The following is a 15396-nucleotide window of genomic DNA, read 5'->3' as shown; positions in this document are numbered from 1 at the left end:
AAACTTTAATTTTTTTTTTCAAATGGGGAGAAAACTCCTGATCTTGTGCTCATGTTGCTCTGGATTTATGCCCACAAGCTATCAGATGGAAGACAAATGACAGTGCTGTTATTTCAAGCAGTTTAATGATTCTGGCAAAAGACCTGGCAGCAGACTCCAAAGATTTCATCTAGGCAAGGCAATGCCTATTCCAAGAGTGGAAATCTTCAACTGGAGAGCTGGCAAGTGCATGTTTGTGCTGGAGGCTTAAATCAATCATTTCTATTTTTCCCAAAGTGATTTAGCAAAGTACAGAAATTGGCCTCTTCATCAATGGCCACAGGCCACTTTTCACATTTAAGGTATTAGTGCCATGGACTAGAGTGATATATTGACTCCATGTAAAGCAGTCAGTGTTAGCACCACCTGTTTAATCATTCCTTTACAGTAGCTGTAGTTTGAAAACTGTCAACAAGTGCCTTGTTGACACTGTCAAAAAGGGAGCCCAGGAGACCACTGTACATTACTGGTCCCCTGGAGTAATTGCTCTGTGTTCATGCAAAACTTTCCTACCACCACAATACCTTTCTGAGTCTGCTGCCCAACAGCATCCCTCTCATGGCTACCTTGGGAACTGACAGATTCCCCTGGGACTGACGCCTGAGTCCATTAGCAAGCAAAATATTGATGGAGATTTGTACTATGAAATGCACTTTGAAAGTCTTGGACAAGCTTTAGGGGCCTAACTGTGAAACTGGGATTTAGATTAAATAAAAAAACCTACTCAGCAGCCACCTAATCCTTTACTTAGGCCTGGAGATTCTTGAGATTCTATGGATACCAAAACTGTCCATGCTTACTCTGTGGTAAGCAGAAAGTAAAGGGAATGTAATCCAAGACTGCAGGTTTACACAACTTCTTTGCTGAGCACTCTCTAGAAACACTTCCCAGGTGATGGGAATATTCTGGCAGTACTGTATCTTCTTATCAGAGCAACCTGTGTTGTATACATATCACACTGTCCAATTTCCCTAAAGGGAAGAACCTGCAAGAGCTCTGCATCAAAGACAGTACATGCCCAAGAGGCATTGATATGAGGCTCAAGGCATCCCCGTCTCAAAAATATGTTTATGTGCATCTCCAGGGGCCAGATTGGCTACATGTGCTCTGAACACATTTAGCACATGGCAAGAGGACAAGGATCCTTCCTACATGGTCAGGAGTGCTAAATATGTAGTGATTGTTTGCCAGTGCTGTCTCCTTTTATGTCATAACTAAATGGTTACATCAGCCAGGTGCTTGGGAGGTGCCTCTACAAATTCCCCAGCTTCAAAAGGTTGAAGCATGTCCCATCTGCCAAGGGAATTTTGTATTTCCTCCCTGCTTCTCTAGGCAGAGAACAATCATCCTTCACTCCCAAACTGGTGGGAAATAAATAAAAAAGCAAAACCCAAACTAAAACCACAACAAAATTATATGAAATCACTATTCATTCACTGATGTCCCTGACTCTATCCCAGAACCCAAAAACTCAGGATTTCTCAAACTCTTGAGAATGGAGACCACTAAACATTTCTCTATATTTTGCTCCTAAAATGGCCTTGGTTTGTAAATCTTCCAGCTTGGCTCTCCAGTAACAATTATGGTCCTTAGCCTCTATCTCCTTTCAGCTAGTTGCTAACACAGTCCAGCTGATTTCTGGAGAAGGAATGAACAAACAAATTTGAACAAGAAAAATGTCAAGCCTCAGAGGACAGTAACAAAAGGGCACACTGACAGACAGCTCAGTCTAATCATCTGCACCCCAGTGTTATAAAAGGGAGATTTTTCTCTGCAAGCAACCATCGATCCTGCATAAAGAGGCCTGGAAGGAGATATTGCATGGCTGAGAACAGTTTGAGTATAGAAGACCTTTCAGTCCATCCTTCCAGCACTGTTTACACACCTTATTGCAAACAATCACTGAAAATAAAAAAATTAGCCCTTAGAATCCTTTATAGTCAGACATGTGTCCGGGCTTTTAGCTGACCTTGGGACACTGCTGGTTGCCACAAGCTGCTATCCTAGCCTCACCTGGGGCCATTCATCACTCCATATACACAAGCCAGTGAGTATGGCACTTAAGAGACTTTCAGGAAGCTCTTAGCTGCTTTTGGGGCATGGTGATATAAGAAGAGTGATCTTAGCAGAATGCTTGGCATATAGAGAATCTCCTCAGATGGAGAGAAATAATATTATGGTTCCCCCGAAGGAAAAGAGGTCTCACTCCCTCTCCCCCTTTTCACATCTGTCCCATCACATGTTCCAGTCTGGTTGGGTCAGCTCAGAGAGCCACCCCAGCAAGGAGAAGGATGCAGATGCTTTCTACATGGATGGGTGACCAGAACTGGCCCCAGGAAGCCACAGCACCTCAGAGCTGGGAAAAAGAGGATGAGCCTTTTGGCAGTGCTGATCCATTCAAGCAGCTTGCCAGGTGTATGAAACCACAGGTTCAAAGCACAGAAATTCAAACCCTTATAAAGTTTGTCCTCTTTCCTTTGGTTTTAGGTGACCAGTGCCCTTCCATGCAAAATGTGAGTCTGACAAAAGCTGGGCTGGAGCGAGTAGCAGGGAACCAGCCCGCCAGGTGAACACCAGGCCCCTCCCAGGGGCAAACACATAAATCCAGTCCAAAGTTTATTGTTTGCCAGATGAAACTGTTGGTAAATGAATCCTGATATTTTACAGCAAAAATTAAACAGTCTTGCTCTGCTCCAGAGCTCCCATTTCCAGGCCCCTGGCCAGTTAATACTTCATCTCTTGCTGCAGCGTGACCAGCAGTGGAACAAGCACTAAATGAGTCCTGCTGGTCCTGGTCTGTCACAAATCCCAAACTGGAGCCTGAGGCACCACGTGAGACACTGCCTGCCTACCACACCTTCTCCTGGTTTGATTTCTGCAGATCCCATGGAGGATCTGTTCAGGAAAATTCAGTCTGCCGGCACAAGTTTTGCAGCTTATCTGGCCCACATTTTTGATGTCAGGAAAAGCACTGCAAAAAAAGAACTCCTTATTAAGGAGAAGGGCTCCAGATATGTTGTTTTATTCCAGCGCAAAGGCTTTTCTTTTAGCAGGCATTTGTCTGTGGTGTTTGCAACCTAAGTATGGCAAACAGAATCTGAAAATAACACTGGTTAGAAACTGGTTCTTGAAACAAGTCATGTTCATTTCTTGGCAGAGCAGTAACAAATTCTCATAACTGAGTTTTTCCAATCCTGTAATACATTAATTAGTTGGAATATGTTAACATCTCAAGGATCATATCAAATCACAAATTTCAATTGCACATAATTTCTACCAGTGTTTTGGTCCACAAATTATTTTGAAATACACCAGAGATAAAATAAAACACTTGAACTCTAATAATTTTTTAATAAACCCATAGGAAGAAAAAAAAAAACCATTGTTCAAGAAGAAATCCAGTAACTTAAAATAAATAACTTTTGCCCCAGATTTTTACATTTGATTTATTGCTTTAAAGAGAAAATCCTACACCTGGTAACCTCTATTACCTCCTGCAGCCCTCCTGAGCCATGAAAACAGATTTCAGAAGGATGCCCAAGGCCATTAATTTAAAAAAGCAACAATACCAAATTCTTTCACCCATTTGTTTCCCAGGTCACAGAATGAAAACCTGTAGGCCTCTTAATTCCATCTTTAGCACATACTCTCACTTGAGACTTAGCAAGCAGCTTAAATTTGGCTTGCAAAAGTAAGACAGGCATGTCCTTACTCCCTGGAGAAAGCATGTAAAAGTCATGTGCTTTTTTTATTTTAATCTTTAGAAACTTGAACTCAAGATGCTAGGCAGGAAAGGAAGGCCAAGCCAAGCAGGTGGTACAAGTAAGGTGCGGACACAGAGTCTTGTCCTGTGTCTGCTGGAAAAGCCCCATATTGAAAAACAGCTCCACAAGTCCCCAAATGCCACAGGGACATTGCTGCAGACAAAATGCTGCAGCTCTGTGTGTGCTTTGCAGCATTTGGAATGAAACTGTCTTATGGATCTTCAGCTGAAAATTAAATAAACAATTACTTGGGGAAAAAAACTAGACCTGAAACAAAGTACACACAGTCTATGGCCCCTACCCATTAGTGCCCCTACCCATGACTGCAGCTTAATTCAATCCTAAAACAAGACATGAACATTTTTCAAGAGCACTTTCATTTGTTTATGCAGGGGATGTGACCAAAACCCCTGTGCTGGCTGAGGTGGATCAATGGTACCGCACAGGGATAAGTGCACCCATGAGGAATTCCTTGAAGAAACTTTTTTGAAGGGATACTGAGACAAAGAGACACCAAGATGTCCCAAATCTGAACACAAAGCCTGTACTGTCATTGTTGCCGTCACTGCTGGCTCTTCAAATCCGTGTGGAGACACAACCGTTTAATTAAGGGAAAATTGCACAATTACCGTGACTGTGGTCCTGTTTTTTACAGCCTTTCCTCATGCAGAATTACCAGTGTTAACAGGAGTTGCCCTACTATTGTAGAGGTATTTTTCCAAGACATACCAAGAGAGGAACCCTGGCTACCCCACTTCCTCTGAAGAACCATGCATTTTCTTCGCTAAAACCTTCTTTTGCTGAAAACAAAAGCTAAAACTCAGGCCAGACTGTGCTAAGAGATCCTAGAGCCCACCCCAGTACAGCCCAGTGCACAGGACTCCTCTGGGAGGATGTAAAATGTCAAGTACAATACCCTAATCCTGCCTGGGCTGGGCACCTCAAATGTGTCCCTGTGCCCACGTGCCTGTGGTCATGGCAAACATTATCGTCCCACTGCTCACACAAGTACTCATTTCCTTGGAGGATAAGAGAATTTATCTGATGGTAGGAGATAATCAGGATTGTTCCACACCCAATACAAAATTATTTTTCTTTTTTAGTAGATACAACTCTATTTGTTTATACTTCATATATATTTACAGTTTTGACTCCTGAACAGGAAGGAAAGGGTTTAAAAGGGATTATATATAGCAGAATACTTTGAAATCACTTAAAAAATTCTAATTTCTCACATTTGTCTTTAAACATTTACACAGATCTGAGGAGTTCCAAAGGGGAATTTTTATAATCCTGTTCTGTGCTCATTGCATTTAAAAGCAATTAAAATCTAAAAATGTCCTCAAGAGGCATTGATACTAGAAGAATATTCCATTTCATTAATGGTGATTTGGTTTTTGTTAAGGCTTCCTTTATCTTTAGGATACAATAATGGGATAAATTAATTAGGATTAAATAATACTATGTCTCATCAACACACAGGAGTTCAATGTATACTTGAATATGTTCAATAAAAAGGTGCTACTGATCCTTGTTCCAGTGGTGTTCCTCCTGTTAATTGGCATGTAAAGTGCTCTCTTCTTTCAGCTTTGCCTTTTCACCAAGTCATCTTCCTTATTCAGTGTGCCATAGCATGAACAATGAGAATCTGGTTGTATTTTGCCTGTCAGATTTTCTCCTAAGGAAATGTGGTGAGAGAAGGAAAAAACAACAACTTTGTGAAGAATTTTAATAAAACATATTCCCCACCAATCCATCATTTAAACATTCTTTGCTCCAGTAATCATTGTTTTCATTTGACTAGTTGCAACAATAGCTTGGAAAAACCCTGAAAAATTCTTTGAAAAATCTGTTGGGAACAGGAACAGAAATCAAGTGAACAGTATATTTATTGAATATGACTAGAGCATATTTGTGACTCAATTCTCCTAGGTCATCCCATTATCTGATACCTCATTTAAACAGAGACAGAAAAAAAAGCCCTACTTACCAGGAATATGTCCACAGTCAATAAAAGGGATTTGTAAATGCTCCTCTTTTTTATTTCTTGCAATTATAATCACACCAAGGAAAGACAGGAGACACCTGCAAAATAACAGATACAGTGAACTGTTTCTAATGATAGTGTGCCACTGAGATGAGAATTTCTTTCCATGTTTCTTTTTCAAGGACTTCCAAACCCAAGTTGCTGAGTTTATAAAGAAACACTTCTTCCTGGAAGCTCTGTAAATTTATTTTGGGCTTCTTTCAGTCTAGTTTTGCCTCCTGAAGCTTTATTATCAGTTCCAAAGACTCCAGAGCCAAAATTACACTTCCAGCAATATATACCTAATCAGATGCCTGTGGGTGTGAGACCTCAACATTTGAATCCCTGAGCAAATCTTCCCCGAGCATCCAAGCTAGCATTCTAGCATGTGCAATTTCATTAACAGCTCAGTCTGGCTGCGGACAGTCGACATCTCTGTTGTTTTTCTTGTTTGATTGCGTGTCTCAGGGGCAGGCTGTAAGCCAGGAACAGTGAAAAACTGCTATGGCTGGACACATCTTCTCTCTGCTGTGTGTTGGACACACAACCCCTAACTCCTAGCTGCCAAATACATGGTTGCTCATCTCCATGTTTTGTGTCCTTTCCAGCAGTCAGACAAGATAGTGGCTGTGTGCACCTACTCCAGCCCAGCTGCAGAAGATGAAGATGTCTGTAGCTATCGGCCCCATTTATTTGACAGCACTGTGTGCAAGACATCTCCAGCAGTTCTAGGAGATCTTTTAAACATTTTGTGCCCATTATTATTACTGTCACCTCTCCCAAAAGTTGTTGTGGTGCTGATACCCATGTTTCTGCTCTCACAACACCTAGGCCATTCTTCAAAAAGACATTTAGCATGCTCTGAATTTTTCTGCAGGCACACTGTGTCTTTCCTGACACAGGCAGATGGCGGAGAGTTACTACAGTACTGCCTTGTAGGCAAGCAGCTCATATAATTGCCCATGCCTAGGGGCAGGAAAAACCAGCCAGACACACCAGGGGAAGCTAACATGGGAGGAGATGTCTCACAGCTGTAAAAGCACCCCCTATAATTTGATATTTGGTGGAGAGCAGTGACTTCTCCTTCCTGCTGAAGGAACAGATGATGCTGGTTTTTCATTCCATCATGAGATTAGTAGTTCACAAGTGTCTCACATTTTTGCATATTTGGATTCAAAGCCAGGCCTCCAAACTCCCAAAGCACAGACATCAATCTTTCCTTTAATGTTTTTTTTATCCTACTATAATGGCTATTCCATAATACTTTAATAACAAGGCGGTTTCTCCTTACTGAGAAAAGAAGAGATTGCACAAGGCAGTGCTGTTTCAGTACAAACCTTAGTGCAGATTTTAGGCTGATACACTCACCCGAACAGAAACATGAACACGCTCAGTAAAGCTGCACTTTGGAATTCCCGATAAAATATGACCCCTGGAATGTGACAGAAACAAGAATTGCAGATCTTGACTGGCTTCCAAGTGATATGAATTACAGCTGGGAGGGTCAGGAGAAGTGTCATGCTTAAACGGAGCAAAAAAAAAATCCCAAATAAAGTATTAATACACATTGTGATGTGTTCATTTTGTGTCCTATATTCCATAATCTAGGCTTTCTCAATATACTGCATAGGGCTGGAGAAGATTTAGTCAATCAGGCTGCAACATGTGCTGGGTTAGTAATTGCACAGATGCATGTATCTTTTGCATTGTCAGCAGCAATTTCTGTGCAGGTCAAACTCGAGGTCTTACTCACAAGCAGCGACATACCAATACAGCTGAGAGGTTCTTCATGGACTTCATTAAGCTCCTCCAGCAGAGCATGTGGACATCTTAACTCCAATTGGGAACAGATTTTCAATAACTAACTGTGTCCCTGAGGTTTACTCCAAGTGAAAGGCTCCAGCAGCCAAGTTTGCCAAATCTTTCTGGCTGAAGGGATCGCTAGGTCTTTCTGGTCGCCCCTCTTCCAGGAATTAGCACCTCTGTAGTGGAGGTGACAGAACCAGATGTGTGTCTGGATCTCAGCTGCCCCTATTAACAGCCAAGTATATTAGCTTTAAACCACTGATGAGCGCAGCTTTGCTTAGAAATGCCAGTGGGACCCAGTGCAGCTGAAGTGTGACTGTGTCTTCAAAGGCTCTAACTAGGGATGGGGAAATCATGACACCAGTACCTACTACAAGCACCCCAGCAAGATTCAGCAGAGGTTGCTTTCCTAAGCCCTACAGTGGTTTAACTAACCTGGTGCAAATGCATGTGTATCCACTCTCAAAGCTATTAAGCCATTCCTGAATAGGTACTTGATCTTATAAGGAGGCACCAGGCCAAATTCCCCATATGGTCACAGGAACACAACCCCCTTTTGGCACAAGTTTCTTCCCGGTCACAAAGTGTAGGTCTCTTCTAACACAGGTGTTGAGGCAATCTGTGTGTGAAGCTAACTCCCCTTCTCATTAATGGCAGCTCTGCATGAGAAACTCCTGCACAGCAATGACAGGAAAGCCCCCAGCGTGTGTTAAAATGAGTCATAAATGTTCTAACAACATGATCATTTTGGCTCATTGCTGATACAGCATCTTAGTCGTCCTCCCAGCTCATGTTCTTGTGCTGCACACCATTTCCAAGATTTGCAGTCCCTCTTTAACAATGCTGAGTTCAAAGCTCTCACCCAGAATAAAATGTTAAATGCTTAAAAAGTTTTTGTAGTCATTTTATTTCCTTCACTTAACCCAGAATTCCACCTTCTGAAATGGAATATACGCTAACTACTATGAAGCACAGCTGGTTGTCATTTGAGTAGTTTGCCAGGCTGTTAAAATTACTCTACCAGTTCGTATAGGGAGAGACTGGTGTGCACATGGTAAATGCATTTACTGGATGTCAGTATGAGGCTAGGATAAATGCAGGTACTTCTAGTAAGCCAGCAAGGTACAGTGAATCACACATAATCTATTTTGGAAAGGTTAGAATTTGATTATTTTTATAGAATTATAGAATGATATGGGTTGGGATGAACCTTAAAGATGATCTAGCTCTAACACCCTACCATTTATCTTGTTTCAGAAGTTGTGAACTTATTTATTTTTCAGAATTTAAACACCTATGGCTTAGGAAAAAATTATTTCTATGAAGACAAATATGACAGGTTTGGGTTTCTATTCACAGGGTTCCTATTCTTGAAAACCTGATGTTTAAAAAATCTTTCTGTAGAGGAAGAAGGTCAGAAACAAACCTGAAATGATGGCACTGGTGGTGAAGAACACAAAATTAATGGGGACAACTGCTGTTGCTTCATACAGATGCATTGCTTGATTCAAGAACCTGAAAGATAAGCATTATTGTATCTCATGCCTACAGGAGATCCCTTGCACTTTAAGTCAGGTTAGGCCACTTTCTGTCAGTTTAACAATAACTGTGACCATTTCTTACCACAACAGCAAGTAGCCCTGGACAGCATACAAATACTGAATTTACTTTCTGGTTTTGACTCTGCAGAGTACAAATGAATAGGTGAAAGCAAGAAGGTTGGCATGGATTCTTCTGGCCACAGGTTTTCAATGGACATATTTTTGAAGCATTGCTGGAAAAATTTTTTCTGCCACAGATAAGGGAGGAATGCTGGGGTATTATTGCTTATGATCTGCATTGGTTCTTGGAAGCAGTGCTGCCTGCAAGCAGCCAGGGTCAAGTTGCTCTAATTCAAACAGGTTGTGTAAGGGTACATTGCCATCATGGACATGAACATGTGAGTTCTTGTAGGAACTGTTTCACTTTGCTGAAGTCCACATTGCTGCTACTGCTCACTCCAGCTTGACAGAAACACCTATTTGTATGTTTATCCACGCAATCACACTCAGAAACCCTGTCCTGCAGGGAAAGTCTAGGAAGGTGGCTTCAAGCTCCTTGGGTTGGAAACTCTCAGCCCTGCTGTTCCAAAAGGCAACATGACCTCTGACCAGAGCCATGAGCAGGAGTGTGCAGGACCTCAGGAGCATGCATTGCACACAGACCTGCAGGACTGAGACACTGGCCAGGGAGCAGCCTGCACAATCTGCAAAAAGCCATTAACCCACTTGTACAGAGACCACAGCTATCACCATTCACCCACAGAGAGATGAACCATGAGCTGACATCGTGGATGCACCTGTAGATATTCTGTTATGTGAATGGTCATTTCAGAGAGAAAAATCAAGAGTCTGCAGACTATATTCAAGCCTGTAAAAAGAACCACACTTGAACATTTCTCTGGTGCAATATACGCGCACAGTAAAAATCCAAGCTTGGATCTGTTTTAGCCATTAAAATAATTGCGTGGTTATTTTAGCAACTGTTGAACAGTCTCCATGGTGCTTTAAAAATAAAGAAATCCTACATATCCACAGGATAGTCAGGATTTTGAAGTCATTGAAAACACCTCATTATTTTCTCCCATTTGCAACAAACTTGGTCACAGGGACTAAATCAGTGATAGCAAGGCCCCGTGTTGGATCCAGGAGATTGTTGCAGCACAGGCTGTTCTCAGCTAATGAATGACAGTCATATAAAATAAGAGAGCAAACAAATAAAATGAAAAATTTAGACTGACAGTACTGTCCCTCTTAGAAAATGAATCTAAAAGAGTAGAGAGAAAGGGATGCTGAGCCCACAGAATTAAATGGGCACATTCACTTCTGCTTTAATTTTGGCCAGCAAAAGAGGGAAAGAAAAAAATTACAAGATGGAGAGGTTAATTCAGCAGCTTCTTATTTACCAAGCTCTTATTTCCTATTGTAAATGCCCTGAGCTGTTCTCCCAGCGAAGACAAGCTGGATGTAAATCACTTTATAATCTGTTACCAGGGAGTTCCTGAGTCAGCCATGGAGAGTCAGTGCATAATAATGCATGGACTTTCTGATTCCACATGGGAATGGTATGTTCTGCCATGAAAAATCTGGGCTGGCTTTTCTACCAGAAAATAATCATGCAAGGAACTACTCAGGCTCACACTGGAGCAGTCTGGATGAGATTACTGAAGGTTGCTATCAGCACCAGAAGCAGAGGGACAGGCAGAAAGGGAACAGCCTCTGTTCAGCTGCAAGACATATTTTACCGTGCTGCCACCCCCAGCAATCTGCCCAGGCAGCACAAACCAATCACTCCACAGACCACAGGCCTGCAGGGGAAACTTGAAAGGTACAGCCGGGCAGGATAGCAAAGTGCAACATGCAGATTTAACAGAGGCAGGGAGAAAGTTGGGGTTCACTCCTTTCTCCAGTCTGACTAGGGCCATAAAGCTGGGGAACAGACATGGATAATGAGGATAATCACTGTCATTTGATTATTCAGCAATAAAGATTTCTAAAAGTAACCCCCAAACGACTACATAGGCATAAATTTCACTTAGTGTGTTAAAACCTGTACCAAAACTAGATAAGTAAGTTTGGGAAGACCTCGTTGAAGGTGATAATGAGAGGAGGTGGTGTCCATAACAATCAATTACAAACTAAGAAATAAAGTTTAAATAAACAATACAACCAGCTGGAGGCAATTTTTGCATCTGTCAGGGCTCTGCCAAAATTTGTTGCCTTAATTTGCAACTTGTATCTGGAATCATTATCAGTACCAAATAAAACTGTCAGATAAAACATGCATGAAGGTTAGTAGGTAAGTGGAATCTCACTTACTTGACTTGGAAAGCACAAGACGTTGCCATTAAAATACTCATGATATAGAAAATGGAGTAAGTTAGCTGCATTTTCCCCTTCACAGAAAGTGCTATCATGCTGGACACAGCCTTAACAGCAATGACAGTCAGGGATGCTGGAAGGGAAGGGAAGAGATTAGCAGGGCAGGACTCAGATTAGCACTTCAGTGCATCACTGAGGGATGTGATGAGCCACAGGGCTGATCACTTAAGATAAGACTGAGGAAGGACTTGGGCACCTAAAACAAGTGTATGATTTGATAAATGCTTGCTAAGCTATTGTCTAAGCTCAGTGGCCTTAGATCCAAGTACACTTTGTGTTTTGCCTTTAAGCCTTTTTAGCAGACTGAGCTCCCAGCTGAAGGTGGTACAACAGCCTCCACATCTTCAGCAAATACTTTATTTAGCTCCACACACTTTATTGTAGCTAATTTGGAGCCCATATTACAGCATTCAGGAGACATCTGAGAGGTCTGGCTATCTGCTCAAAGCAGTTAGGATGCCTCTTTATAGCAGCCTGCATGTGTCAGTGGTAGCCTCAAATAACTCATCGTCCTCAGGATTTCTCTTCTGAAACAGGAGTTGGACAAAGCTGATTTCTGGGATCACATCCCAAAGCACCTAAATCTCCCCTTGCATTATATATATGAAGAGCAGACAAACAACACAGGGGTCTGCACTTCATCTCAAGAGCCAGGCTCTTGAGACCATTTACTGGATTTATCCCACAGAAAGAGTATTTCAGTAGTGTATTGTCAATCCATTTAATCACTACCATTGTATCACCACAAACAAATTTCAGACAGCAAGCAATGGGTTTTATACATGTCACCAGTTCAGAGAGGTTTTGCAAGAGAAATCTTTCAGAAAAGGGGCTGAGAGTTTAGCTAAGAGTTACTTTAGATTTCCTTTTGGAGCTCTTGGTTTGTGGAAACTAACCCAAGAAGTCTGTGATTACTGCAAATGAAATGTAACAAGTTCAAAAAACCCTGAAAAATTCAAGAGTCAGGCTGCAGAGATGACTTTTGAAGAAAGGTAATTAATTGTCAGGAGCAGCATCCCCCAGCTGAGATCCAGTTCCACCCCAGTGCAGAGCTGAGGAGTGTTGGATTTCAGTCTGATTCATCCTCCTGTAACATTGGATTGGCAAGGAGACCTGTGCTGTGCAAAAGGTTCAGGCCAAAGGTTGGGAGAAAAGGAGGGGGAAGAAGAATGAATGCATGTTTGAGGGTTTGATTGCAAGCATTTTTCTTATAGAAAGTCCAAAAGTTCAGAGGGAGTTTAAGAGTTGCATACATCCTGTGATGATCCTGTTAATGACCATGAAATTCACTGTTTTCATGACAACCTTTCCCCCCAGCACTTCACTTCTTTCTCTGTAATGGAAACAGGTGAAGTGCTTTAACAAACACAGCTGTAAAACTGAGCAGAGGTCAAACACTGGCCTGCAGTGGTGCAAATGTTGTGATACAAAGTCAAAAATACACTCAAGACCCAACAAGACATCAACATTAAACTGAGATTTGCACTCTAATACGGGGAAGTTATTATTTTAAAAGAACACTTACAGTTAAAAATTAGTGTTTTGCATTGTCATGCTAAGGGTAAAGATTGCTAATTTATTTTTTTTTTTCTGATGGAAGGCCAGTTTCCACACCTTAAAATTTTAACAAGACAGAAATGAAAGCACCAGGAGGTTTGGTTGGTTGGTTGGTTTCTATTCTTTGAGAAGTGAAATTATCTTTTTCAGTAAAGTAACTCCAAAACAAGTTTCAAACCCAGGAGTTGTTTTCTCTGTCAGAATGAGCTCCCCTCAAAGCTAGTGTGACAAATGATGTCACTTTCCAGCTGTTAGGGCAGAAACCTCTGAAATCCCACTATAATCTGAAATGTTTTCCCCAAATTTATGATAACTGAGTGTATACATGAGGTAAGATGATTCTCGCCAAAAGAATCCGTAGAATTGTACTAAGCAAAACTTCATCAGATTTTGTGATCACCTCTGTATTTTCTTGATGGTGAGAGTAGCTTGCATATGCAGTGAAACACAAGGCTGCCCTCTCTGTAAAGAAACCTTTCCATCTTTAATTTACATCATGGAGTATGAACACTCCAGCAGGACTATTTCACCTTCTGTGAGCACTCACCCCTGCAGCAGGCAAGGCCTTGCAAGGGCAGTGCCTGTGTCACACACAGGCAAAGTATTGGACAATTTTCCAGCTCCTCCATCACTTCACTCAGCAGAAAGGTCAGAGACCAACCAGAGTGCTCCAAGCGCAGATTTGTGGGGACTGCCAGGCTCCAGGACAGCTGCAGGAACCAGTCAGATGCAGTTCTGAGTTTCATGCTCAAGGGAAATGTCAGTATTTCAGAAGGTCCCGTGAACCAGGATTTGCTTATTTGTGTCTTTTTTAACAGAGCAGAAACAATGACACATTTTTCCTCAGGTTGCATAAGCCGACAAAAACCTCAGCAGCCCCCAGCTGAAAATGTATTTTTGGTTGGTTTCAGGCAGAGCAGCAGGCTGCAGTTAGTGCCTGCCAGGGCATGGGTTTGCAGCCCTGCTGCCACTCCACGTGTCCCTCGTGTCCCTTTGCCACCGAGGCTGGCAGGACACGGGGCACAGGCAGCAGGGCTGGCCAGAACCACTGCCCAGCTCCCCCAGGGCTTGCTCGGGGCAGCATCACGGTGGGCCAGCCCACAACTGCAGCAGTGGTGTGGAGGAACACATCTGGAAACCTTCAGGCTTCCAGTTATGCAGGAGGAGGAGCTGGACCCGGTCCAGGACTTGCTGGACCTTTGCTCAGGAGTGCACAGTGCTCCACACTCCTCATGGCTGTGCTGGAAGCTGCAGAGCAGCTCAGGAGAGCTTTGCCAAAGATCCAAGGCTCTATGCTAGGAGCTGGGAATAGCCACACTCACCTGTGTCAGGAGCTGGGGACAGCCACACTGATCTGTGCTAGGAGCTGGGAATAGCCACACTCACCTGTGCCAGGAGCTGGGGACAGCCACACTCACCTGTGCCAGGAGCTGGGGACAGCCACACTGATCTGTGCTGGGAACTGGGGACAGCCACACTGATCTGTGCCAGGAGCTGGGGACAGCCACACTGATCTGTGCTAGGAGCTGGGAATAGCCACACTCACCTGTGCCAGGAGCTGGGGACAGCCACACTGATCTGTGCTGGGAACTGGGGACAGCCACACTGATCTGTGCCAGGAGCTGGGGACAGCCACACTGATCTGTGCTAGGAGCTGGGAATAGCCACACTCACCTGTGCCAGGAGCTGGGGACAGCCACACTGATCTGTGCTGGGAACTGGGGACAGCCACACTGATCTGTGCCAGGAGCTGGGGACAGCCACACTCACCTGTGCCAGGAGCTGGGGACAGCCACACTGATCTGTGCTGGGAGATGGGGACAGCCACACTGATCTGTGCTGGGAGATGGGGACAGCCACACTGATCTGTGCCAGGAGCTGGGGACAGCCACATTCACACTTCCCTCCTCCAAACCAACAGCAATTAGACCTAAGGCTCTGGGGGCTCTTCCATCTCTGTCTCATGCAGGGAGCATGGAAATCCTGCAATGCTTGTGCAGACCTACAGATCCTAATAGTCCTAGGGCTGGGAAACTGACATAGGAAGACTGTCCCCAAAAAGTTTTTCTCAAAGTCTGAGTTTTTAGCTGAGAAAGAAACCACTCAGGGTTTTTTACCCTGAAGGGAGGGTGTTAATAAATCTGTGAGGGTTTTTACATTCAGTTAAATCCAAACTTTGTACCTGGCAAACTTTAGTGAAATTCTATTTTATCAAAAACCCTCATGGTCATCTCCATTAGAAATGTAAGTCTTTGCAGACTGCAAGTCTTTGCACCCACTGAAA

General features: G+C 43.0%; 1 protein-coding gene across 1 annotated transcript in view; it reads right to left on the bottom strand.

The window, feature by feature from the left end:
• Positions 1 to 3371: 3371 nt before the first annotated feature.
• Positions 3372 to 15396, bottom strand: part of NIPAL2 (NIPA like domain containing 2) — a 49914-nt gene continuing 37889 nt past the window's right edge. The window contains exons 7-11 of the mRNA XM_059478755.1: positions 11493 to 11628; positions 9062 to 9150; positions 7198 to 7261; positions 5794 to 5888; positions 3372 to 5481 (exon numbers count right to left, since the gene is read on the bottom strand). Coding sequence (XP_059334738.1) covers positions 5387 to 5481; positions 5794 to 5888; positions 7198 to 7261; positions 9062 to 9150; positions 11493 to 11628 — 479 coding nt within the window. The 3' untranslated portion in view covers positions 3372 to 5386. The remainder of the gene's footprint in view (positions 5482 to 5793; positions 5889 to 7197; positions 7262 to 9061; positions 9151 to 11492; positions 11629 to 15396) is intronic.

This window comes from Ammospiza nelsoni, chromosome 1 (assembly GCF_027579445.1).
Source record: "Ammospiza nelsoni isolate bAmmNel1 chromosome 1, bAmmNel1.pri, whole genome shotgun sequence".
Lineage (NCBI taxonomy): Eukaryota > Metazoa > Chordata > Aves > Passeriformes > Passerellidae > Ammospiza > Ammospiza nelsoni.
Note: the sequence above shows the minus strand (reverse complement) of the source record. Positions and strands in the feature narration are given on the sequence as shown.